This window comes from Diabrotica undecimpunctata, chromosome 2, assembly GCF_040954645.1.
Source record: "Diabrotica undecimpunctata isolate CICGRU chromosome 2, icDiaUnde3, whole genome shotgun sequence".
Lineage (NCBI taxonomy): Eukaryota > Metazoa > Arthropoda > Insecta > Coleoptera > Chrysomelidae > Diabrotica > Diabrotica undecimpunctata.
The window spans coordinates 640,202-667,224 of NC_092804.1; the positions used below are offsets into that span (position 1 = coordinate 640,202).

Genomic DNA, 27,023 nt, shown 5'->3' on the forward strand with positions numbered 1-27,023 from the left:
CTGCCGTTATATATCCGAAAGAATAATACATATGAACATCACAATGGACTGCCAAAAATTAAATGTCATATCTATCTATAGCCCCGAGGACTGCAAACCTAAGGAGGAACGAGAGGCATTCTACGAACATTTGCAAACCATCCTGGATGAAATACCTCATGAAGAACCCTTAATTCTTATGGGTGACTTTAATACACGAATCGGAAATGAAATAGTTCCAGGAGTAAAACAAATATTTAATGAAAACCATGTCAACGCAAATGGAGAACTCATGGCTAATCTCTGTGCTTTTAACGAACTGAGAATCAATAATACATTTTTCGACCATAAGCTCCAGTATAAATATACATTTGAAAACTCCAGGGGGCATAAATATATGATAGATTTTATAGTCACTAACAGAAAAATCCACGCAAAGCAGATTCTAGATATCCGAACTTTAAACTCAGCTGACGCAGAGAGTGAACATAAACTAGTACTAGCAAAAATAAGAAAGAAAATAACACCAAAACATTTTCTACAGGAAATCACCGAGGAAAAATTCAATGTAGAATCACTGTGGAACGACTCTACAAGAGAAATGTACCAAAGGAGGCTAGCACAGAAGATACAGCTGAAAAAAATAGACGACATCGAAGAAGCTCTAGAAAAACGCAAAGTCATCCTAAACAAAAGAAATAACAACAATATACCATGGTTCAGAAAAGAAATAAAAGAAATGTAAAAAGAAACGAGAAGATTACACGAAGTACAAAACACCAAATACTCCAGAATACAGAGACACCTATAGAAGAATACGAAATGAAACAAAGCAGTCGGTAAGAACAAAAAATGAAAACTGGGAACAGTTTACAAAAAGGATGGAAGGCAGTATACCAGTACAAAGCGGAGTCAGATAGGGTGACTCGTTAAGCCCACTTCTCTTTAATATAATGATGGACGAAATAAAACAAGCAGTACGTAAAGTTCATGGCTACAGAATGGGAAACAAGGAAATCCAAATATTATGTTATGCAGACGACGCCGCATTAATCGCCGAGACAGAAGACGAGCTCCAAAGATTAACACATATCTTCAATACAACAGCCAAGAAATACAATATGATAATATTAGCAGAAAAAAACAAATGTATGACAACATCTAAATACCCACTACGATATAAAATCGAAATTGATGGGAAATAAAGCAGGAAGCAAGGTTTAGATATCTGGGAATAGATATAACTAGTTACGGAGATGTTGAAAAAGAAGTACGACAACAAAGCTTAAAAGCAAGTAAAGCGGAGGGATATCTTAATGACACAATCTAGAAGAACAAACACCTAAGACAAGACACAAAAACAAAAATCTATAAAGCAGCAATTAGACCTATATTAACATACACGGCGGAGACAAGACCTGATACATCTAAAACGAGACGACTACTAGAAATAACGGAGATGAAAATACCAGGGAAAATTTTGTTGGATAGAGAGAGAAGAGAAAACATAAGAAGAGCATGCAATATAGAAGACATAAATGGATGGGTGACAAAACGGAAACAGGAGTGGAACGAACACATTAGTAGAATATCAGAGGATAGGATAGTACGAATAGCACGAGATAAGTCATCAAATGGACGAAGAAGTTTTGGCAGACCAAGAAAAAGATGGTGCGATACTTTAAACAATTTAGGAGACTGATATTGAAGAATAAACAGGCTTTAAAGCCTACATAGAAAAAGAAAGAAGAAAAAGAAGATATAATTAAATTCCCAACTTTGTGTAGGGTCCATACAATATCGCCGTGTTCTAAAGGCACATTATTCCTCTGCCCGTCCTATATATTCGTCTTAAATTATTACTTTTATAACTTTTACGTATATTTTTTATGCCACTGTAGTTACCTAATGTTTAAATTCTTTTTCGTATTCATCTAGTGTTTTTTGGGGTATCATTTTAAACATAAAGCATATAAACAAAGTTTATACGAAGTGTGGATATTTACATTCTTTTATAGTTACCTAACACAATCAGTAAATTCGTGAAATATTGTTAGGTTAGGTTCATTGTTTTTCGGTCCTTCAGCTAACTTTTTAAATTACTTTAAGAGTTTTGTGTAAGTCTCAAAGTATTGGGGAGAAAATATAAACAGAGACTTCGAAATGTTCACAAAGCTAAGTTTAGAAATTGGGAAATTGGGAAATTTAGAAATACTTTGGGCGATTGTCCAAAAATTTACATCGGAAAAACAAGTTTTAAATTAGATATATAAAATACTTAAATACAAAATAAGAGATGGACGCATATTATAACAAAATTTGAAATAATACATACATTATCGAATACAGTTTTTTTTCCAAAAAGTTAGTATAAAATATAACCTCTACACTAACACCGAAAAATATTTATATACAAAAGCAGCAATTAAGATAGCAAAAAATGTCCTATAGTCTCTCAATTGCCTCGTGGTAAAAGATAAGTCACATCATATGAAAGTCAAATTATAACATAAACAGCACACCCACCAAATGGTAGCTGACCACGACCACGAAATGGCGTTTGATCACGCCCACAATGATGCCGCCAATATCTATTAAATCTTGTCATTTACAAAATCTTCACCCGTGAGAAATTATTGTATTTGGCAACATTCTCACTTATTTAAGATGCCAGAACAAGATATTACCTATCAGATAAGTATTACGACAGATCTCATGTCGTATGTTATATGTCTTGCCGTCAGTTGTGTGATCACTCATGTATCATGTTTAAAAATGATATTAAGGGATAAATACAAAACACCTAGAGAAAAAAACAAGTGGTTGGATAAAGAAACACACAAAAATATGTGCGAATAAACTAAAAGAGAATATAAAAAACAAGACTTGTCTATGGTGAACATCAAGACGAGAAACACATATAATATCAATTTGATAACACATTTTCCTTATTGTGCCTGAAGATATATATTGGTTGTACCACTTTCCGCTATCTTAATTGCCCCTATCTACTTTAATTGTCGTAACTAGAAAGATCTTGTCATAACTTACCTCCAGTAGTGATGGGATGTCGGTCTGGAAGCTGTACAGCTACTCCGAATCCGCCGAGTTTGACGGGTGCAGAGTTTTCTTTGGTCGCCAAAAGGATGCAGTCTGGTTTGATGTCTCTGTGAACGATGTCGTTCTCGTGGCAGTATCTAAGTGCCTCTAAGATTTGTCGCATGTAATGGCTGAAACAATATGTAAGTTGTGAGTAGTAAAAAAAAATTATATATGGTAATTAAAGAGTGCACAAACAAAGAAAGGAGATGACAAGAAAGCAAAAATATTCGGAAAGATTAATGTAACAAAAAAATAACTAATAGTCTTATATATCTCAAAGACAAGGAGAAGGTAAAGAATAGAATAGAAAAGAAATATGCTTTATTATCACTGAAAATTATACAATTTTATGGACAAAGCTTACAAAAATAACAATAACAATTTAAAATTTACTGAAAGAAAATTTTTATAGATGTCCCATCTGTACTACAGAAAAATTAGCTTTTGATACTACTTATTGTTTGGATTAGTTTAGATTTATAAACTGGTCTTATAAAGAATGAATTACAGACCTTTTTTTAATTTAAGGAGATAGGAAATAGGATCTTGTTGTGGCAAAATAGTTGATGTTATATTTTTACACACATTAACGAAATATTCATTAGCCTTTCAGTGTTTGGAAGAGAAAATGTTTGAGCTGTGATAGTTTTAATTCGAAGATTGTTTATTATGGACCAAGTTTCTTTTGAAACATTTTTGCAGCTTCCCAACATTAGGATATTATACGATGCCGAAGAGAAATAACACAGGTTTGAACCAACATGTTTATTTACCAACCAGAATAACCAGAGATTTAAAAAACATCTAAAAATGAATAGAGAACTACCAAAATAAAGAAATAAAATTTACAAGAAGTAAAAGCAGGGTAAAACGAACAGAAAACGTCCTTTTCATTATATGTACTTATTGTGTATAAAATGAAGTAGGGCGCGGTTCACCGCTTAATAGGAACTAATCTCGAGATAATATTACTGAGATCCTTCTAATATCGCCCTCAAATTGTGACACATTACGAGCTTCTACCTATATATGCACAGCGTATGCATAATAGGTTAAATATTTAACGTATTGCTTGCTATGCACCGATGTTTTAGCTGCCTAAGCTTCAGCAGGAAGGTATATATGCATTCGGTAGTAAATTTCAATTTAATGGTATGAGCGTCGTGTCATTTCGCGAACTAAAGAAATCCATTACCGAGCTTACTTTGTAGGTATACGTAAATAAAATATTGGTGAGTGTAAAGATTTATAGGATGAGTTGTTTTTGATAAATGGAACAAGGATGTCGGAATATTAGCCAATGTATAGATTAAATGAAAAATGATTTGCAGATTATACATCGATATCAAAAAATGTTTTAAACTTCTGGAGAAGAAGAATAAGATGGTTGCACAATAATTTTACCGCGTGAATCCTTTCCCGGGCTGTTGTTTTTTTATTCAAGTTTATGCGACCAACAGTTTTCCCGTTCTCAGGAAGAAAAAAATCACCAAGGGTAGTGAAACGTTGATATGGGCTCACATATGGGTATAAAAACTCAAAATCTAAAATTTTTTAATAAAAATAGTTCTGTATTCAGCCAATGATCTGAGACTAACATGAGAAATCTTCTCTAGATCTTTTTCAGTAGTAGATATTAAACCAGGGCGGATCTGTGAAAAATCGACTAAATTTGGAAGAGAGGTGGCATTCGGATTTTTTCAGAAATAGTTCATTTATCCTCCCTCTCAAATAGATCGGAGACATTAATAAAAAAATTTAAAAATTGAAAAATTACCAAGAAAATTTCTTCTTCATTCATATTCCTATTCATAAGGGTGGTGAAAAATCTAATGTTAACAACTGCCTTACTGCCTGTCCTATACAAAATTATTGAGGGATTGTATTTACCGATCCCGTTCACTGAGCTGGTAACGAAATCTATATTATATTCAGTGGAAGAGTTGCTTAACGAATAACTGAGAAATAACAGTATGTTTAGGTACAAGCAGCTAAAGTATTTTTATATATATTTGGGTAGAATGTAATATTTGGATTTTTATCACATGCAGCAACTTAAACTTATTCGTAACTAGTTCGTAAGGTTTTATTATGCAATGGATTGTATATTTTATTATCTTTTAATTTGTGATATTAACGATTTATGTAATTTTAGCAAATTTTAATTGTTATTGTTATTTTTTTCGAGTTTTTGTAAGCTTTGTCCATAAAATTGTACAATTTTTAGTTCTAACATTAAAGCATATTTCTATTCTATTCTAGAACATCGATTTTTTCTAAACATCTTACAAAAACAAAACTTTCGTAAACAAAAACTTTCTCTTTTTGTTATCGATAAACAATTTTGTTTACCAAAAAAATTCACGTTATTTGCATATTGACCTAATGACAGTAAACAGGTACTTTATGTAGCGTAAACACGTGCCCTCTCCCCCTCAACAATCAATTATGTAATAAAGTATAAAAGACTAACAATATAAATATCGTTGTTAATTTGGTATAACAGGTGAAAGAGTAAGTTTTTGTGGTGACTATTCTTGTCAAGTGTTTCGTGATTATGTCAGAAAAAACGAGATATCCAACGACAGCTTCGAAATGGGGTGCAGTTATTGTAAGTAATTGTTGCTTTTAATATTGTTTAAAGTACGATATTCTGCACTATTCTGCAGATATTTTCTTTTAGCATATTAGCTTTTATTAGATATTTCTTAGGGATACTCCAAACATCTTTAGGATTATTCCTAACGTACAGATACTTTCTAGGTATTTATATGTTGAGACCTCCTCTAGTTTTTATCCTTGGTGTTTTTGCCATTAAAACTCATTATCTTGCTTTTCTGGATATTTTCTGCCCATTAACTTTGTTATCGCTTTTTCTATATGTTTACTAATTTTTGCATCCTGTTGTAATTGTCCGATATAGATTATGACGTCTACATAGACTAGTGTTTGAATTTGTTTGAGGGTAAGTCGATTGTACCCAATTGCTGTTTAAAGAGTTATAGAAATCGTATTTTTTATTAATCTACCCCTGAATATTATAAATAGTATAGGGCTCCGGCTATCGCCTTGTCTCGCTCCTCTTTCTAGGATAAAATCTTCTGTTCTTTCTACCCGATTTTTCTATATAATTATCTATATAATTACACTTTTTGTGCCACTGTCACTTTCATAATTTGTTTGTTATTTCATCCATGGTAATATGAACTAGATGTATACTGATTCAGTCAGTAGATGTCAGCCGTTTGTGTTGTACTGATTTTTCTCAATTAGACTTGACAGATATGTCTTATTCTTCCTTACGTACCATCTCCGCGACGAAGGTTGGCAATCATCATGGCTATTCTGATCTTAGATGCTGCCGCTCTGAATAGTTCGATTGACGTGAATCCGTACCATTCCCTCAAGTTACGCAACCATGAGATGCTTCTCCTTCCTACACTTCTCTTGTCCTAGATTTTCATCATCATCATCACTGGCTCGACAACCCTTTTTGGGTCTTGGCCTGTTCTAGGATTCTTCTCCATTCCGATCTGTTTCGTGCTTTTTTTCTCCAGTTTTTTATTTTTAAGGTTGTTATATCATTTTCTATTTGTTCTAAGTATCTCAGTTTCGGTCTTCCTCTTGTTCTTTTTCCTACTGGCATCTGTTTGAATATTTTGTTTGGTATTTCACCTTCTTCCATTCTTTCTACATGTCCTATCCAACGCAGCCGTCCTATTTTGATGAATGTTATAATATCCGGATCCTGGTATATTTTGTATAGTTCAGAGTTGTATCGTCTTCGCCATATTCCGTTTTCTTTTGTGCCCTTATATATGTGTCGCAAGATTTTTCTTTCGAAGGAGGCTAACAACGTTTCCTCTCTTTTAGTAAGTGTCCAGGTTTCTGAGCCATATGTGAGTACCGGTCTTATTAGGGTTTTATATATTTGGCATTTTGTCTTTCTTGCGACGTTATCTGATCTTAGGTGTCTAATTAAGCCATGGTAACATTTATTTGCAATAAATATTCGCCTCTTCACTTCCTCCGTAACGTTATTATCAGACGTGACTAAGGATCCCAAGTATATAAAGTTTTTTACCTCCTCTATGTTGTATTCTCCTATTGTCCTAGATTTTCCCTTGTATAATTAATTGAAGTATGTTGTATCTTTCATTATCCATAACATGCCCCCGGTATTGCAGCTTTCGTGCCTTGATGGTTTCCAAAACTCTCTAAGTCTCATTTCAGTTCTCTTGCACAAAGTACCTTTCTCAATTTATTGAAGTTCGTGCTTTCTCCATTCAAACTTTGATTTTTTTGGAGTAATCGTTTGTGTGATTAATTATTGTGCCAAGATAATTGTAGTTTTCAACGTGTTCTAAAGTTTTACCGTTAATTGTCAGGCTTTCATCATTATTATTTCATCATATATCGTATTTATTCTGAAGATCTTTTAACTCTTTACATTTTTCCAGATAGTAAATTTGTTTTGCCTCTCTTATCGTTTTTCTTGTTTCATTGTTAATGATTTTGTAATTGTGACTGTCTTTGTTCTTGACTTGTCTTCTTTGGTCCATCCTGCCGAGTATTTCGTCGGTCATTCAGTTGTCTCTCTTTCTTATCGGTTCTTTTAATATCTCTTTGCATGAAACGAGAAGGCAGTTTTTTAATGTTTCCCATTGTTGGTTTATCTCGTATGTGTTAGTATCTAATTTATCAAAGTTTTCGTATATTTTCTGTTGGAGTTTGTTTTTTATATCAGCTTCTTTCAGTTTTCTAACATTTAATTTTGGACTTTTTTGGGGATTTCTAATACGTTTAAGCTTAAGCGTGACATTAGGGATTAGTGGGTTATGGTCTGATGTGAGATCTTCTCCTGGATATGTTTTAACTAATTTGATAGTGTTGCGATATCTCTCTTTAACCATTAACACAGATATGTCACAGACACCTTATTATGTAGTTTTTTTTTCGCTAACCTCAGTACATAGCATCCTGTATTTTCTAGACTTATTTTTAATTGATCTTGTTTTATACTTAAATATATATGTTTCTAGTTTTTTTTTTAATATCTTCAGTGTTTCTCGATATTAAATGAATTACTTCATTGAGTGATATTATGTTGTACATATTTGTTTGTGACTATTTCTATAAATTTTATGTTAAATGAAAATTTAAAAAAAATGTCTCTATCTTTTATTGTTTCAGCTTAGTGATTTCGAGAGACAATTCACACAGGACGACACGTACGGTGCATTCGAAATGGATAGGTGTTCTACACCAAAACCCGCAGAAGAAATTCCTTCTGTAGAAAACGACAAGCCGTCCTACCAGAGCTTTTGCGATCATTTAAGAACTCGAATCACTAAGGCTCGTGTTAGGGGAATAGTGCAAAGTCCTAAATCCATAATAGGAGGTCATCTTGTTGGAGCTAGACGTTCATATGATGCAGACAGCAGTGATAATTACCAATTTATAATCACAACAAAGACCAGTTCTCCTAGAAGACCTCAAGACTGCGCTGTTTTTATATGGAACAAAATTACTGCAACATTGAGGAAGCTGCATCTGGATGAGGACCAAAAAAGATGGCAATTGAAATAAGATAAACTAAATGATGTGATCACGTACTGATTTTTAGCTATATATGCATAGCTTGTATATTCATAGTGTTAATTAGATTTAAAATTAGTTTATAGAGAATTAAAAGGTACTTTAAAATGTATATATTTTCCATAATAAATAAAGGTTTAATATAAATTTGTGGTTTTATTTGCTTTAAATGTTTTTAAAAAATCGACTAACGATGGTAAAAATGTATTCGTCGATATTACTTTCCTTGTTTTGTATTAGGTGCTTAAGTACCTACCAGGTTAGGGCTCTATTCTCATTTTACCCAATTATGATGTCTCCTGTAATTATTTTCACTTTTTCATTACTGTTTTATTTATTTCCTCAAACCAGCCTTGTTGTTGGTATTTCTCTACGTTTTCCCCATTGTTCCACTATCTACGATTTCTTTTATCGATCTTCCAAGTTTTCAAACTACAATTTATTGTCTAATAATATTATTTGTTGAATAAATAGTCTATATATCTGTCTTTGTTTTTAAAATAGTTTTCAGTTCATTACTATTTTAGGTTTCCTTTTTTTCATTTCTATGTGTCGAAGTCTATTTCGGTTACCAGAAATGTGTCCTCAACTGTTATAATTTAAATAAAATATGTTATTATCGGTCTAAGGTCATTTCTAGTTATATTCTTCTGGCTTGGGCTCAAATGAGCCTAAAAAAGATTCAAAGCAGAAAAAAATTCCCAAAATTATTGCCTCTAAAGAAAGTTATTCGAAATAAAACGATATTTGTATGCCACAGTATCGAGTTATAGGCACCTAGTACCGTTTTGGTTTTGCATATATTATCTGTCATACTATCCTTGGTTTGTCTTTCTTTTCCTGCAGATAGCATACATTTACGTGGGTTTCATTCTTTACTGTCACCGATTTATCTAGTAGCAAAAGGAAAAACAATTTATCGAAAGAAAATACAGAGTACAAAGGAAAGATGCAACAAAAGTTATGAGAGAAACAGACATGAAAAAGAGAAAATCAAAGAAGCAACCTTCATCCCACTCAATTAAAAACAGTGTGTGATAAAATCCATCAGCAGAATGTAGCAGGCTTTGGATGGCGATACTTAAAGAAGAAGTCGCCAATAAGAATATGCCAATAACAGCGGAATAAGAAACCCAGCATAAACATCACTCTCTGGCATACACAATACATATGCAACACACAATACACATTCACTTAACAGGAACATTCTACACACATACAAACATTTACAGCACATGAAGTAAAACATCCACCCTCACATCTTTTTAGCCAAATGTGGCTGTTGCCTATAACACCGTGGCCAAAAGTGAATCAACCTCCAATTTTGTTGACATAATTTTGTCAACAGTCTTGGCGGTTATACACATCTTTTTTATCATATGAGAGAAAATGTTGCCGGCAATATTTTCGAATGGTATGAGAGTTTGCTGCCTGGCAATTTTCGCGAATTAAATGTTGACACTTAAATCACGAGACGTCAGTAGAGTGATTTTATCAAAATTTCATAAGCGAAAATTGTCAAAACAAACTTGAATAAAGCCATAAGAAAATTTTGCCGGTAAATAATTTTCTCTCGAATGATATTCGACAAGACTATTTCACGAGACAATTAATGCACCATATCAACGAAACATAATCTTTATTTATCTGTTAACAATATTAATTGCACGATTCTTATAAGCTATAGTAGTTTGATGCAGTTTGTTTGCACCCTGATTTGAATAATTTTTTTACTGAACCAGTTTCGTTAAACTTTTTTACTAAATTACTGACAATAGATCTTGTTATGGACTTTGCGGAGATAATTGAGGCGTTTTACATTTCAAACTCACTCTAAATAATAAAAAATAGAGAAATAATATCAAATTTTCGACATAAAAATCTTTAACTTTTTGAAAACCTAAACACAGAACCTCTAAAAAACAGAATATAAAGTGATTGGATAAAAAAAGTTTAGAAAAAACTTTGAGGCAAATACAAAGTTTAGGAAAAGAAGGACTCCTAGAATACTGTAGCAATAAATCAAATAACGCTACTAGCAATACCGTGATACAATAAACAACATTAATTCTAAGATAAAAGGCCTGAAAAGGGACAATTGGACACGACTCACTAAAGGCATAGATCACGAGCTATATGAAACGCAAATAAAACTTTGGAAAATCCCTAAAGTTACAAAAAACTCAATAATGAATTTAAAAATCTCAGCAAAATAGAAACAGAGCAAAGGATATCTTACATAAAAGAACTTTACAATGGAAACAGTATCAAATCTACAGAAGCAGATGATGAAGAAGAAAGTGACGATAATGACAACATTGAAATTATAAAAGAAGAAATCAGAGATAGCTTGTGTAAATTAAAAAAGAGTAAAGCTTCAATATTGGATGGCATACCAAATGGACCCTTAAAATGCGCCGTGAAAACAAGAATTGAAACCACATAGGTACTTTTCAGGAAATTTTAAAAAGTATTCATTAACCAGGACCGGCATTTCAATACTAATACACAAAAAAGGGAATAATATTACTAATTATTCTACTAAAGATATAAGACCAACAGGCACTATACCATCAGAAAGTCTCTTTTAAAGATGACGATATAGTTGTCAGTCAATGTTACACATACAACTGCAGCCTTAAGATCGGAAGCTGGACAAAGCACTAATATAAAAAGAAGAAGGACATTTTAACAATTGAATTTTCAAATTTAAAGTCGAAGAAAGTTTATTTAGAAACTCTTTGTTATGACAAAATTATTCTTAAATAATATTTAGATATTGCTCTAATGATTGTAAACAGGTACTTAAGGCGTAAACAAACCCGTAGTATCAATGCGATCATGAGGATATAAAAGATTCCGAATGTTAATATCGATACAATTAATCTTAGTACTTTGGCAGACTCCAGTTTGAAACGTTTTTCAAGTAACATATTCGTGAATAGTTCAGGAATGTCGGGTTATCCATTGATCTGCATGAGGGATGCTTTGATTGTAAGTACTGTATTTTTTTGTTCTAAATAATTAAGATTTTGCTTTGTGTATATAAAATATTCAACTCAAATCGTTTCTGATTTATTTATTTTCTTCTCAATTATTTTCTAGTAATCTTTCATAATTTGTATAACATATTACACAACTTTTCGCAAATCACAGTGACACACGGTGAAGAGTTTATTGATTTTGGAATTATATAGTAAACGTTTTTGATTTCTATATTATCTGTAATTTGGAACATATCTATCCGACGTGTACATCTACTCCACTGTTTCTTATTTCCTGTCAATACTTTCGCTTGGTATCTGAACTGCGGAACAGTTACAACTAAAGATATATTTAAATTGTTCTTACCAACTTTACAGAAACCGCTTACAGAAAGAGCTTTTTCGATTTACATAGCAATTTCCAAAATTTATTTTGACAACTTTACAAAAAAAAATCCTTATATCTATTTTTGTCGTAGATACGATCATTTTCAAGACATTCATGATAACAGGTTGAAAAATAGGGATCAGTATGTTGATTTTTTGTTCTTAAGGCTGTTTTATCGGTGCACCAAAACCTAGGGACAGTGTTTTCTATGTTATTTACCGGCAAAATGTCTCGAAATTTGGACTCGTTATTCGAAATTATGTTGCCTTTAGAATGACGGTTTTACTTTTTTTACTGAATTTTCTTTTTTCATTATGTGTCCATACCATCTAGTTCTTTGTGCTTTTATTGCTCTAACTATGTTCTCTTAACCCATCCATTCTTGTATTTCGTGATTCATCCATTGTCTTGCATCCCCTTCGTTTTCCCACTTTGGTCCCAGTATTTTTCTGACAATCTTCCTCTCAAAAACTTTCAATTGCTCTTCTTCTCTTGCTGTTAATATAAATGTTTCTGCAGCATATACTACTATTGGTCTTATGATCGTTTTCATTTTTGTGTTTCCGCTTATCTTCTTATCTCTAAACATTTTTTTATTTCTATAAAACGCTGTATTTCTCGCTTGAATTCTTCTTTTCGTATCTACACTTTCATTTCTTCTGTTGCCTAGTACTCCCAAATATTTGAATGTTTCAACCTCTTCAAAACTGTGCGAATTTATTGTACGTTCTGTCATTTGTGTCTATTTTTTCTTGCTTACGCTGATATATTTTGTTTTATTTATATTTATTTTCAGTTCTCTCAGTTTGGCTTCGTTTTCTAGTTCTTGGAAGGTGTTCTTTAATGCCCTCTTATCTGTTGCTACTATGGTTATATCGTCCAGTTCCTGGATTTGACAGTTTTTTTTTATTATCCGGTCTAGTGATAGAATAAATAGTACCGCTGAGAGCACATCTTATTTTCTTACACCATTTTATATTTTTATTATTTCTATTCTTTCTCTTCTGGTGTCTATTGTTGCTTGGGAATCTCGCATTGTCATTTCTATCATTCGTATAATTTTATAAAACATGTATACTGACTGACCATAATTACAATATGATATTTTGCTTCAGATTGAAAAAGGATACATTGACGAAAATGACGAACTAGAATTCAATATACAAAGATGTTCGACGCCGAAACCAGAAGAGGAAATTCCATCGCTCGAAAACGACACATCATCGTACAAGAGATTTTACAATAAACTACAAACCAAAATCAGCTCTTACCGTGTAAGAGGAGTAACAGTGAGACCACATACCATTCTATCGGGACATCTTGTGGGACCTAAATCCCCAATTGAAGAAAATAAAAGCGTAACAGAAAAGTTTTTTATAATTGAAGATGGGCGTAGCAATGAACCTGATGTACGAACTCTTCATATTTGGGACAATATCATCGCAACTTTAAAGAGATTACAGGTGAATGTAGACAAGAGTTTTGAAAAATGAACAAATCAATTATTTTATATTTTCACATATAGTATGTAAATGTATGTTTTAATATTTAAATATTTATTTTCCTAAATGAGAGTTTTTAAAATGGATTTTCGTAATATACAAAATGTTTTTACATCAGTTATTAAATTTCTTCTAATTTGTAACTCTCTATTTTTAAATGTAAATTTTAATTAGCATTTATAAAAGATTAGTATAAGATAGCATTGTTACTAGATGTTAAAATACATGTAAAAATATCAGTACATTTCGGCATTCGTTAAAAATATACAATCTTCATTGCTCTGCATCTGATACCGACGTTGCTGCAATGCAGATTTATTACGGTAGAGAGATCAAAAGGCCCTCTACCTTTCAGTAACTGATACGAGCCTTTAATTTCATTTCCGACTAGCGGCAAATGATTTTTTACAAGTAATAAGGAAATGTTTTAAAAAATCATTATTTTTTAATCAATATGCCTATATGCCACGAAATATATAAAAATCTCATCGAGTCTTTCTCTTTTTTATCTTTATACATTGTCGTTATCAATAAACACTTTATTATATACTAAAATTTAATATAAAGACTGGCATAATATCGATTATAAATTATATTGTAATAGGGTAATTACTATTCTAGAATAAGACAGTAATTACGTCAGTTATAAAAACAGCCGTCTTTGAGATGCAGTGCACTTTGCACGTGCACGCTAATTACAAGATATCTAAAGAGCGTCGTCTTTGAAGACGTTTAGACACGAATTGCGACAATATTATATTTTAATGACATTAACTGAAGTTACGTGAAATTATTACCCATAGGAAGATGAAGATGTCTAATTAAAAGATATACAATAAAACAACATTTTGTCGCCAATTATTCAATCATTCTTTAGTAATTAGATGAACATTTTTCAAGATTTAGAAAATCATATAAACTAAGTTGCGTATTAAAAATATACTTGTAGCAATTCTAGAACTTAAGTAATCTGTATGAGCACTCCAATCCAAATTATCATCTAGAAAGATTCCTAATAGTTAAACACTATTTCTTGAGATATACTTCCGATTGGAACTAAAAATCAAATTCTGGTTTTTTTATACCTATAGCTTCAGCCTATTATGTACAAACCAGTTTTTTGCTTTCTGGGTATCACTATCTATTTTAATTTTTAAATTAGGCTGATTAATATCAGTATTAATGAGAGTTGTATTATTTGCATAGCAAACACATTTTATAGGAAAAATATAGTGAAATAAATCGTTCAGGTAAATGGGAAACAAAGTAGGTCCTAATATCGAACCTTGAGGCACCCATATTCGACAGTGTTAAACTCAGAAAAGTTGTTATTAAGAAAAACTGCCTGTTTGCTATTTGTTAAGTAATGATCTAAATAGATTAAGAGTGTTTCCCTTAATACCGTATGCATTATGCATTTTTTTCCAACAGTAATTCATGCGAAACAGTCAAAATCATTGAATAAGTCACACAATGTTAAAGACACAAGATATAGTTATATATGCGAGAGATATATAACTATATCTCTCGCAATTTTTTGTATAGCTAATCTAGTGCTACACTTTTTTCTAAAGCTATATTGTTTACTGTGAAGTATTTTGTATTTTTCTAGATATTCTATCAAACGAACATTTAGAATACTCTCAAAAATTTTGCTGCAAATGGGAATGATTGAGATGGGACGATAATTTCTTTTACTTACTGTTTAATTTTTAATTACTTTAAATACATATGGGAAAATCCCTTCAGTAAGACAATTATTATAAAGTATAATTAATTTGTCAATAATTATATTGATTGTTTCCACAAATATTTTTTTGTTTAAGAAATAAAAATCCGTGCAGTGTGAATTTTTCAATATATGCAAAACATTCCTGATTTCAGTAACACTAACAGGTAATAAAAATATATGGGCCTATAATAAATAAAAAAAATTCAAATACTTGGATTTATCATTCCATAGCCTAGCTTAATAACAATTTTTTCGGTAGCCTCGGTATTTAAAATTTATTGTTTTCTAATTTATGCAATCCTCTCTTTCCAAAAAATATATATAAATTATTAACATACCTTCATTGTTATGACTATTTTGTAAATAGATCTATACCAGACAAACAAATCATATTTTATTGATAAGAAAATAACAATAGAACTCTAATTACACCGACTCCATATTCTTTTGTTATGTATCCACAACTCATTAGCATTAGAAAGTGCAGGTAAACAGATTCCACGTTTGTGATTCAATGACAACAAACAATTTAACTGAAAGCATATCGATATCCTCCTGGATCGTTAGGTATAAAAGGAATGGTATATGTTATTACACTTCATTCTAGGTTTGCATTACATTTAGTAAACAAGTTTATTTTGCTTTTGTATCTGATTAAAAGTGGCAGTGTGTTATATAGATATGGATAATTACGTGGAAAGTGAATTTAGAAATTTCATGGTGAGTTATAATTTTTGTACCGTAAAAATTTAGTATTTTTCATACAGGATATTTTTTTATTTATTTTTAAAAAGCTTGTTGTATTTTGACATTGTGTTGTCAAAAATCTAGTAACATTAGTAGCCAGAGAATTTATCAAGACAGTCGTTGTAATTACTATCTAACAATTGATTTACGTTTTATATGGGACAAAAGTTATGCAAATTCATCATTTCATCATGCATTCAATTTTTTTCGTAAATTTTTATTTATTCTTCTTCTTCAAATTCCATCTCCGCGGTGAAGGTCGGTTCTCATAAATTCCATCATCTTGACGTTCATTGTAAGACCATACTCTTTTCCATACTCCGCTATTGGGGTCACCAGTCTCTGAAGACCTTCAATATTTTCGGCTAAAATCACAGTGTCCTCCACATATCTAATGTTTTTAATGGGAACTCCATTTACCTTTATTCTAGCTGTTTCACCCTCAAGACCTTTTTCAGGATCTCTTCGGAGTAGGCATTAAAATAATTGGCGACAATACGCATCCCTGTCTCACTCCACGTCTAATTAGAATTTCTTCTGACAGCTGTTCGTTAACACGTACTTTTGCTCGCTGTTTATAGTATAAATTTGATATGATCCGTAGGTCGTTATAGTCAATCTTCTTTGATTTCAGGACAATGAAACATGCATATATCTTGATTGACGTCCAGGCATCTTTGTATCAGTATATTAAGTGAAAAAAGAGCTTCACGCGTTCCTAGTCCTTTTGTGAGGTAGTGTGTAGTCCTAGTCAGTTTGTGGTATATTCGGTTATTTTTATTTATAAAGAATTTAATTAAAAATTGTTGATTTTCAGAATTTTCGTGTGAAGGTTAAAACCATTATATTTTATCAAAAAATGATAAAAAAATTAGTTAGTTTATTAAAAAGTCTTTAAAATATACCAATGCAAAAAAGTTATTAAATTTATTAGTTTAAATATACTGAAATTTTGCAAATAAGAATTAACTTTAAATTATGGTATGCCTCGTGTTTTGGTTGACATGTATTTCACGTAAGCTTTTTTCTTTTCTTTACATTTTTCCTCCACTTCTGTACAAAACCGTGGAGTTCTTCGCCTTGGGAACGACTTAGTTTTATGTTTCTTTCACCAAAAACTTCCATGGCCGAGACTAAGATATTAGACTTGTTACTGCTCTTACATATAAGATTGGAGAGGGTTGTAACTATCTATTTGACAGAATATAGTCTATCATAGATGTTTGTCGTCCACTGTTTTCAAAATTGTATTTGTATTGTTCTTTGTGAGGGAAATATTTATATGGTATTAATTTATAGACAAAAATTCGTTCACTACAAAAAAATGCATACGAAAAAAATGAATTTGCATAACTTTTGTTATTCTATCCATTCATAACCTAAAACAATAATTATTGTTAGCTAGCAGTTCTGTCAAAACTGTCAAAAAAACACTGTATTTCTGGTTATTTCCATGGGATAGAGCATCTTAAGTATAAAACTGCAGGAAATGTTTTCCACAGTTGTGTTCATAAATAACTGGTTTTTATTGTCGATTTTGTCTTGATTAAGTTTGACTTATATATCGGTGAAACGGGTAGAACTTTTAACAAATAGTAGAGCATACAAGGGCTTTCTATAATAGAAAAACAGATTGTACGTAAACACATACCAAAAATAGACACTTGAGAAAGGCACTCTGCCGACACAGCTGCAGTGATAAGAATTTAAAATAAATTTTGTGGAATTTTTGAAAACATAAGTTTTCAGTGTTTTATTGTTACATAAAATGAATTTCCATCAAGTAACGGGCGAATCCATCACTTGTTTAAAATTTGTTTAGTTTATTAATGTTTGTATTTTTAAAAATAACGCTAAATATATTACAACAAATACCCAGTAAAAAACCACTGATTATAAGCTCGCAAATTTTCCTCGAACAATTCTTCAAACCATTTATCTTCCGTCCTTTTTACACCGAATACGTTCCAAGTTGGGTTTTAAGAAAAGATTTTTTTCTACATTAGCGTCTCGGAAAATCCTTTTCTCATTAATTATACATGCGATATATTGCGGCAAACGCTTCAACGCAAATTTTCCAAGTTTTAATTTTAATTTATGGTCAGTTGTCGCTTTGTAAAACCCGCGGTTTAATTAATAGAACTGCGAGAACTACCGGTGATTAAAATTATTCATTTTAGGCGTGTTTCAGTTTAGAGATGTATTAATCAAGATAAAGATTATTAATTTGTTTATAATACAGCTTTCCGCAAACCGCGTTTGCCCATATACAATTTTTCTCGTTACCAAAGTCTACTCCACTTTTGCTACATCATTCGAATTTGTTTCTTTTGAAATTTTTATACTGTTAATGTGAGTAAAAATATAACATCAACCATTTTGCCACAACAAGATCCTATTTCCTATCTCCCTAATTCAAAAAAGGTCTCGAATTCATTATTTATAAGACTAGTTGATAAATCTAAACTGATCCAAATAATCAGTAGTATAAAAAGTAAATCTTCCTGTAATACTGATGGACTATCCATAAAAATTTTCTTAAATCTCCTAAAAAATGTGTTGGAAGACCTGGTCTCACTAATTAACTATTTCTTTAAAAAAGGTATATTTCCAGAGTGCCTAAAGACAGCCATTAGTATTTCTCTTCCTAAGGTTGGTGAGAAATCTAATGTCTGCAACTATAGACATATTGCCTTACTACCGGTCCTATTTAAAATTATTGAGAGACTTATGTCCTTTCTCGTTGAAAACAACATTTTATCACAAAGTCAGTTCGGCTTTTTATTTAATAAATGTATCAGCAATACTATGTTTTCTGTACTACATGAGGTCTATCAAGCACTAAACAATAATCTTTATCCTGCTACTGTTTTTTGTGACTATGCCAAAGCTTTTGATTGTGTAAATCACGACATTTTGATAAAAAAAATAAATTTCTATGAAATTCGAGGTATTTCTTTGAATTGGTTCCAATCTTGCTTGAGGAATACAAAACAACTAGTTAGAACAAATGATACTGACTCCAGTCATTAATGTATTGTATGTGAGTGACCACAAGGTTCAGTACTGGGTCCTCTACTTTTCCTTATCTTTAGAAATGACATCATTAACTTAAAAATCGATGGAAATTTTTTTCTTTTTGCTGATGATACCAGTATTACATAGAGGAACTCTAATATTTCAACTTTTCATGCAATTATTACTTCTGATCTACTTAAAATAAAAACCTGGTCCGGGTCAAATTTACTCTCTTTTAACGTGGATAAGACAGTAGCATTATCCTAAAAAGGAGCTCTTTAACCCTTACTTCTTAATAACAGCCAGATCAGTATCGTTGATTATGTAAAATTTCTTGGTATTATTATAGACAGCAACCTTCAATGGTATCTTTATATCGATTTGTTGAGTAAGAAAATAGCCTCAGCCTGCTATGCAATAAGATCTGTTTCGAAGGAAATCAATTTAGCATCTTCCAAAATAACATATTAATCTTTGTTCGAGTCTCATCTTCGATATGGCTTTCCTTTTTGGGATTCTAGTACAGCTACACAATTTGATGTTATTTTTAAATTACAAAAAGAGCAATACGGTATCTTTTTAGCCTGAGTAGAATAACACATTGCAGATGCTACTTCAAAAATCACAGGATTTTAACTTTTCCCTCTTTTAAATATTCTAGAAACTGTTTGCTTAATTCGTAAACACCTACATTGTTTTCCAGCAAGACCTAGGATGACTACTCCACCAGAAATTCAAACTTTGATGTGTATTTACCGATCCCGTCCATTAAGTTAGTAAAGAAATCTATATTATATTTGGCAAAAAAATTATACAAACATCTCCCTTTGCAACTTAAATCTACAACTTCTTTCCTTAAGTTCCGTAAATTGACAAAAGCGTAATAATATCTATCTGAAAGACCATATTATTCGTTATTAGTTTGTGGTACTGACGATTTATGTAATTTTAGTAAGTTTTAAATTGTTATTGTTATTTTTTTGACTTTTTGTAAGCTTTATCCATAAAATTATACAATTTTCAATGACAATTAAGTATATTTCTATTATATTCTGTTAAATTTTTTCTATTATCTACTCCCATATTTTTTACTTTTTTTAATATATTTGTCTAAGTCTACTTATAACACAGCCCAACAAAAAAAAAATTTTGTCTTGCTGCTGAAAAAAAATCAACTGATTTTGCTTAATTTATCTGTGCTGATTCCAAAAATACAAACCTTTTCTTTGTATCAGCTCTAGTTTTCGAGATATAACATACTCATCAAATACTTAAATATTCTTACATTTTTGTATATTCCGCCACTGATACTGCAATATGTTTATAAAACAACTTAACAAATTCTAGTACAAATACATACTAATGACTTTTAATTAAAGTGTACTTTTTGGAAATGCCCATAACTTGAAATTAACGCTAATTACTTTTTAACTATTGTCCAATAAGTAAATAGTATTTTCTCTGAAACGACCTTAATAAATTCCTATAAAGTCAATTGCGTTCTATTGTAAAATTTAGTTTGAACTTGAGTTTCGTTGCAAGAGTTTGTTTTTGACAACTGAAAACCATGGCTTCTACAAGCAGACATTCTACGTGGACATATCCTAACCTGGATTCAGCAATAAGACCAGTTCCACATCAGCTTGAACAGATACCCATTCCAATATTTAGCTGTCTACCTACGTTACCAGAGGATAATATCAAAACGTTATCTGACGAATTACAGACTACTAGATTTGAGGAAGACGACAGTAATTTTGAAGAGGAGTCAACACGTCCTGAACTCTTTACTCAGGAAGAGAAGTGATCGGATCAGAGATTTGAACCTTCCAAAGGATTCTTCCGAGTTGTTTGCCTCCAGACTAAAGCAAAAGAATCTTCTTCATCCAGACATCAAAGTTACATACTACCATAATAGAGAAAAAAACCTTTTGCCTTTTTTTTTCTCAGCAAAATGATATGGTTTTTTGTAATAATATTAAAGGACTGTTAGACAAATTGGGTATATCGGAATATACACCAGATCACTGGCGTCTTTCTATCGACAGTTCCAAACGAAGTTTAAAGTGTTTACATAATGGCAACAAATATGGAATTACACCAATTGGGCATTCTACAAAAATGAAAGAAGAATATAAAACAAACTCGCTGGTGCTAAAAAACATCAAGTATGACCAACATCAGTGGGCGATCTGTGTTGATTTTAAGATGCTGAAGTTTCTCCTGGGACAAGGTGGCTATACAAAATATTCTTGTTTCCTGTGTCTTTTGGATAGCAGGACTAAAGACCAACACTGAGTAAGAAGAAAATGGAATCCCAGAGATGCTTTAGTTCAAGGAGAAGCTAATGTAGTTAACGAAGCATTGGTCGACCGAGAGAAAATAATATTACCTCCGTTACATATTAAACTTGGGCTGATGAAACAATTTGTAAAGGTCCTAGACCATAATCGTCCTTGTTTTGAATACTTGTCCAGCAAATTCCCTGCACTTAGCAAAGAAAACTTGAAAGCCGGAATATTTTACTTATAAACTTATAAAAGATTCGCATTTTACAGAATCGATGACTGAAATTGAATGTAATGCATGGTGCTCTTTTGTGAAAGTTGTACAAAATTTTCTTGGAAACAATAAATCGGAAAATTACCGGTATATAGTGGAAGAAATGTTCAACAATTTTAACAAACACGGATGTCATATGAGTATTAAAATTCATTACCTCCACAGCCACTTAGACCGTTTCCTAGAAAGTCTTCAAAGTGACCGTCCTTTTAAAGCCTTTGCAAGAAAATCATATAAAAGGAAGTTTTTAGGTGACGCTGGTTAGGTAAGATGAAGAGTTAAGTTTTTTTTGCAGATGTGTGTGGTGATTTTTGTAAGTACATTATTGTACAATAAATATCTTAATTTTTATTAGTGTTTTGTTTATTTAATTGGTAGCAGCACTACATATATGTAGCTAGTGCTGCGTTAAATTACCTTATATGTTAGAAATGTGATCTGTTGTATTTCCTGAAAACGATCTGATGGAGCAAATCTAATGGTATTTTTGGATTCAGCAGGCCCAAATTACTTAAAAACAGTAAAAAAATTTCCGGCAGCAAACTGTGTGTTTACCAGTGTAATTATCCATTTAATCTCTGAAGGTGACAAAATAGTATACGAGCTGGTAGTTATAAAAAGGAATTTGTTAAATTCCTGACACAATTTCAGTTTCTATATCTTCCATTTATTAAAAAGCCATCTCTCCTATCTTACGAGGATTTCCAGGTACATCCTTTTTTTGTCCAATTATGCTACGAATTTATATTTTTTTAAAATGGTAGGGCGATTGCCGCTGTTGTCTGTTGTTTTTTGTTCGTGATATTCAATATAACATATTCCGTTATTTTTCATTTTCCCAATAACCAAATGTATAATTTCTTACAGCCAAACACGTTCTCGAGGCAAAGATGTTCCACGCCAATCCCCCGGCCGGATGGTGTCGAAGATACCTTCCACGACGACTCCACGTCTTACTCCAACTTTAAACAAAATTTGATCGGTAACGAATTTACACCGAATTTGCGAGGAAATTTGATATTGGGGGATATCATCATCGGAGGTCATCTGGTTATGCCGAAGCCATGCAGATTTACAAGATATCGACCTATTGTAACCGACGGCGACGCTGAAGATCGAGTTCCAAAAAGGCAGACGTTTCGACCACGATTTTAAGTGATTGGTGAGTAATTTAATGATACGTTAAGTAATGCTATAGTAGGATGAAAATTTTGCTTTTTTTGAAGGAATTACTTTTTCGGATATAATTAAAACTTAATATTTTATACCTGAAGATATTTGTTTTTGAATCAAATATCTTTGCCTTTGCCAATACGAATTTTGATTTAAATTAATTTTACTACTTATACCTTTCAGGGTCGACTTGGTTATTCTAATATTGCTATCATTTGCCCAATCATGTGTACTCTGTCCAATTTCCTGTCGGTTCAACAACTGTTTCCCTTTTATTTATTGCAGTAGAATCTCTTTATTTATCTGCTGTCTAATTTCTACATTTCTGTACCTATTCATTTTGGTCTTTACAGCAATCCTTCGAAGATATTTCATTTATATAGCAGTTATTTTTGTTAATATAAGTATATTTTATATTGCATATATTTCTTTCTTTTCGAGTATTATTTTATTTATTGCATTGTATATGTTATTTGCCTACCTTCGTCTTTTTGCTACATCTAGGCCTATTTTTCCATTATTAGAAATCATGGTCGCTAAGTTTCCAAATGTTTCTACTATCAACAATACTTTCTATTTAATTATAATTGTTGTATTCCGTTTTTTGTTTTTATTGCAGTAAAACCTCGATACAACGGACTACTTGGGGGACTGGGTGTCCGTTAAAGAACGATATATAAAAATATGTTTAAAATAAATCAAAAAAATTTTTTTTTAAATGTGTGTGTACACTGTATTTAAATATAATATAACATACGAAACATATAAAATACGAAAAAAATCCTATTTAATTGTTTTCTGAATATCGTAGTGAAGTCACGTTGCTGTTGATATCGACGCGCTTACTGTCGGTAATCCAGTAAAAAAGAATCAAGTTTCGTTTGCACTTTACATGTTTGCTGTTTTTTACGATCAACTCTCTAAAATTACGAAAATGCGTATGAACTTCGTTATCTGATGAAAAATCAATAAATGTTATTAGGTCGTCGAGATGCAATCTCACCTCTGATAACTTCATTTTTGGCAGTGTTGCTTTGTCTTCTTCTTCGCTGTCTTCACTTCCATCCCCATTTTTTAGGTTCATAACTTCATCTGCTATTTCACTTCCAGTCATGATGTTATACCCAGGGTCACCTTTATTTACTTCTGGAAATTGTAAAACATCTTCCTGAGCTACATGTGCTCCGACATTATTATGTATTGTCCTACAGAAATCAGTAACTTCCAACCCGTCTAAATCTATATCTGTCTTGGCCATCAAACAAATTCTTTCAACAATTTTTTAAATTTTGCTCTTTTACCTCCTCCCATGCTGCAACAAAATTAAAAATTGTTGATTTTAAATTGCAAGACCATAAGTTTGCAAGGTACGCTACCCTCTTGTATCTTCTGCATTATCTCCATCGTGCAATACAACCATTACTTCGTCTATAAACTTTCTGCGATATATTCGTTTGGCTGCCAAAATTATTCCCTGATCCATGGGTTAAATAAGCGATGTTGTATTTTTGGCAAAAACAGACAGCTTAGGTTTCCATCTTCTAAATGTAGAATATTCTCAGAGGGGTGAGCAGGAGCGTTGTCTAAAACCAATAAACATTTTACCTCTTCTGGCAGTATTCTCAATTTCTTCTCTTGAAATTTTTTCACTGAAGGTACAAATTCTTTGAAAAACCAATTTTTGAAATTACCTGAGGTGAACTGTGCCTTTTTAGAGCTATAATATGAAACGGACAGATGATGCATTATATCTTTTAAAACTCTAGGCTTACGAGATTTTCCAACCATTACAGGAGTCAGTTTATGCGATTCATCGGCGTTAGCACAAAGCAGTGCCAAGATCCTGCCCTTGCTGATTTTTCTTTCAGAATTCGAAATTTTATAACTTTTTCTTCCTCTGTTCTTTCCACTTGTGTACAACTTTATAACCTATTGATTCTCTCTTCTAATTAAAATTCTACGTTATTATTCTTGGATGTATGGGTTCAAATTTAACTACTCTCTTATTTAATACTTCTGTTAATATAATTCCCACACCTTCTTTTCCTCTATGTTTCCTTGCCAGAACCGAAATAACCCATTTTATGTATATGACATATAAATGTTTCTTTTTTATTTCAGGTGAAGTCTACGGTGTAAATACAACTGTACGTTAACGGCAGATACCAAAAATCGTAAGCGCTTTCTACGACGAGCATCCTGTCATAAAAATTATCATGGCGGATGTTCTGCGTGAAAATAGCGTGTTGGAGATGACAAGAAAGAAAGATAATTCTTATGAAATACTGTTCTGGAAATTTTGTTTGAATAATACTATATTTACTATGTGCTGTTTTAGTATTTCTTCAGAATAAATGTATTATTAGTATTTATAGTATTTTATTTATTGACCTGACCTTAATTAACCCATTAGTTCGGTAACGTAATGTAACGGCAAAGTGGTGCCATCTAAATAGATTCTCTATCGCATACGTCGCAAATTTTCAGTTGAAAACAGGTCAGTTCTTGTCAGAAGGTACTAGTGTTTACATCGTTGTAAATATGCGATTTTATTAGAACTTTGTTTTGAATCTGTGCCTGGATAAAATATAACGAAAGAAATGAAGCTTCAAGTAATGGACTTCGTTGATAAAGAGTAACTATATAAATCTTATTTTGTATAATAAAGTTATTATTAGAAAACAAATAGTATGAGGAAATATAAATACATATTTTTTGTGTAAAAAAGCTTTGATATTTTTTCAAATAAAAAAGTTGTTCGGTTAGGATATTGGCTGTTATAACATATACAGGGATGAGTGCCTTAAGAACCGGCAAAATAAGGCAAAAGATAGAAAACATAATACGTTGTGAAATAAAAAGAGATGAAAGTAGTAGAGGTGAGAAATTATCGACATAAACCTATAATTTACTTTACACTACATTGGATCTATCGAAAGTTTCCCACCTTCAGACGTTAGCTTATGAGCTAATAATAATGTAAGTATGAGTAATATTATGACTGAAGTCAACTAGCTCATAAGCTAACGTCTAAAGGTGGGAAACTATCGATAGTCGTAATGTAATGTAATGCAAATTAGAGGTTTCTATCGATAATTTCCCACCTCTACTACTTTCATCTCTTTTTATTTCACAACGTATTATGTTTTCTATCTTAGGCGTTATTTTGCCGGTTCTTAAGGCACTCATCACTGTATACATATTTGCAACGCAAGGATGTAATGTAAGCATATTTTATAGTTATTTTGTACCAATATATCATATGTTTTCTTTTTATTGTATGGTATTTTTAGTAACATTTTTCAAGTATTAGTATAGAGAATGTTTATAGAACTTTAAAATTTAAAAATGCAGTATGTAAGTTGTTTTTTTATTTCAGATGCCTTGCTGCAGTTCTTCAAAGAGACCTGACTGTTCAAGAGCTATTGATATAACCTTTGGAGAATACAACGAGATATATAATTCTATAGAGGTAATTTATATAGCGCCACCCGATCCAAGTACTCTGACGGATTAGGATTCCGGAGATGAGGACGAGGACGTAGATTTCGACAATTTGAGCAAACGTCAGCTACTTGTCGATGCAGAAGTTAGAACTGCTTATGGAATTATACTAGGAGACGAAATTCCTACTCAACAGTCAGAATCGACAAAAGGTAACATTTCTTTGGCAAATGATATCGATATTACACCTGCTCATATGGTATGTCCAAAAGTTTCTGAATCCCAGGATTGGGTTTTGAGAGATTCTACATATAACGAGAAACAATTTTTTGGGTCAGATTATTCACTGTTTGAAAACAAATCAGTGGTTGATATATTCTAAGTGTTCATAGATGAAGAAATCATTTTATTTCTGGTACAGCAAACAAACCAATATGCTACTTTCAAGAACCTACCAGACTCAGAAGTCTCGCCAGAGGAAATGAAATGTTTTATTGCTGTATTGATTCTTAGTGGTTATAATGATCTTCCTTGCAAGTTTACGTGTTGGGAGCAACGTCTTGACACTAGAAACGAACTTGAATATAATGCTATGAGACGCAACAGATTTGAGCAAATTTTGAGGCTTATTTACTTGAACTCTAACGCAAATATTAATAAGGGTGACAAGCTCTGGAAACTACGGCCATTGATGAATAAAGTGAAGGACAGATTCAGAAAGTATTTTGTTCCTGAAAAAGATGTGGCTTTCAACGAAAGTATGGTCAAATACTACGCTAAACATCGCTGCAAGC

General features: G+C 31.9%; 3 protein-coding genes and 1 long non-coding RNA gene across 7 annotated transcripts in view; 3 read left to right on the forward strand and 1 right to left on the reverse strand.

Moving 5' to 3' along the window:
* Window positions 1-27,023, reverse strand: part of CASK (peripheral plasma membrane protein CASK) — a 683,682-nt gene that overhangs the window by 614,204 nt on the left and 42,455 nt on the right. For all 4 annotated transcript variants that reach the window (XM_072521979.1, XM_072521980.1, XM_072521981.1 and 1 more), the window contains exon 5: window positions 3,031-3,209. In XM_072521979.1, coding sequence (XP_072378080.1) covers window positions 3,031-3,209 — 179 coding nt within the window. The remainder of the gene's footprint in view (window positions 1-3,030; window positions 3,210-27,023) is intronic.
* LOC140433124 (uncharacterized) lies at window positions 5,570-8,816 on the forward strand. The gene is made up of 2 exons (XM_072521176.1): window positions 5,570-5,692; window positions 8,275-8,816. Exons 1-2 carry the CDS (start codon window positions 5,639-5,641, stop codon window positions 8,668-8,670), a joined length of 450 nt encoding a protein of 149 aa, XP_072377277.1. The 5' UTR covers window positions 5,570-5,638; the 3' UTR covers window positions 8,671-8,816.
* LOC140433125 (uncharacterized) lies at window positions 11,563-13,679 on the forward strand. The gene is made up of 2 exons (XM_072521177.1): window positions 11,563-11,673; window positions 13,167-13,679. The coding sequence occupies exons 1-2, from the start codon at window positions 11,632-11,634 to the stop codon at window positions 13,542-13,544; spliced, it is 420 nt and encodes a 139-aa protein (XP_072377278.1). The 5' UTR covers window positions 11,563-11,631; the 3' UTR covers window positions 13,545-13,679.
* On the forward strand, window positions 15,854-25,147 carry LOC140433126 (uncharacterized). Its single transcript, XR_011949871.1, has 3 exons — window positions 15,854-16,005; window positions 22,480-22,774; window positions 24,907-25,147. It is a non-coding gene; the product is annotated as an uncharacterized lncRNA (long non-coding RNA).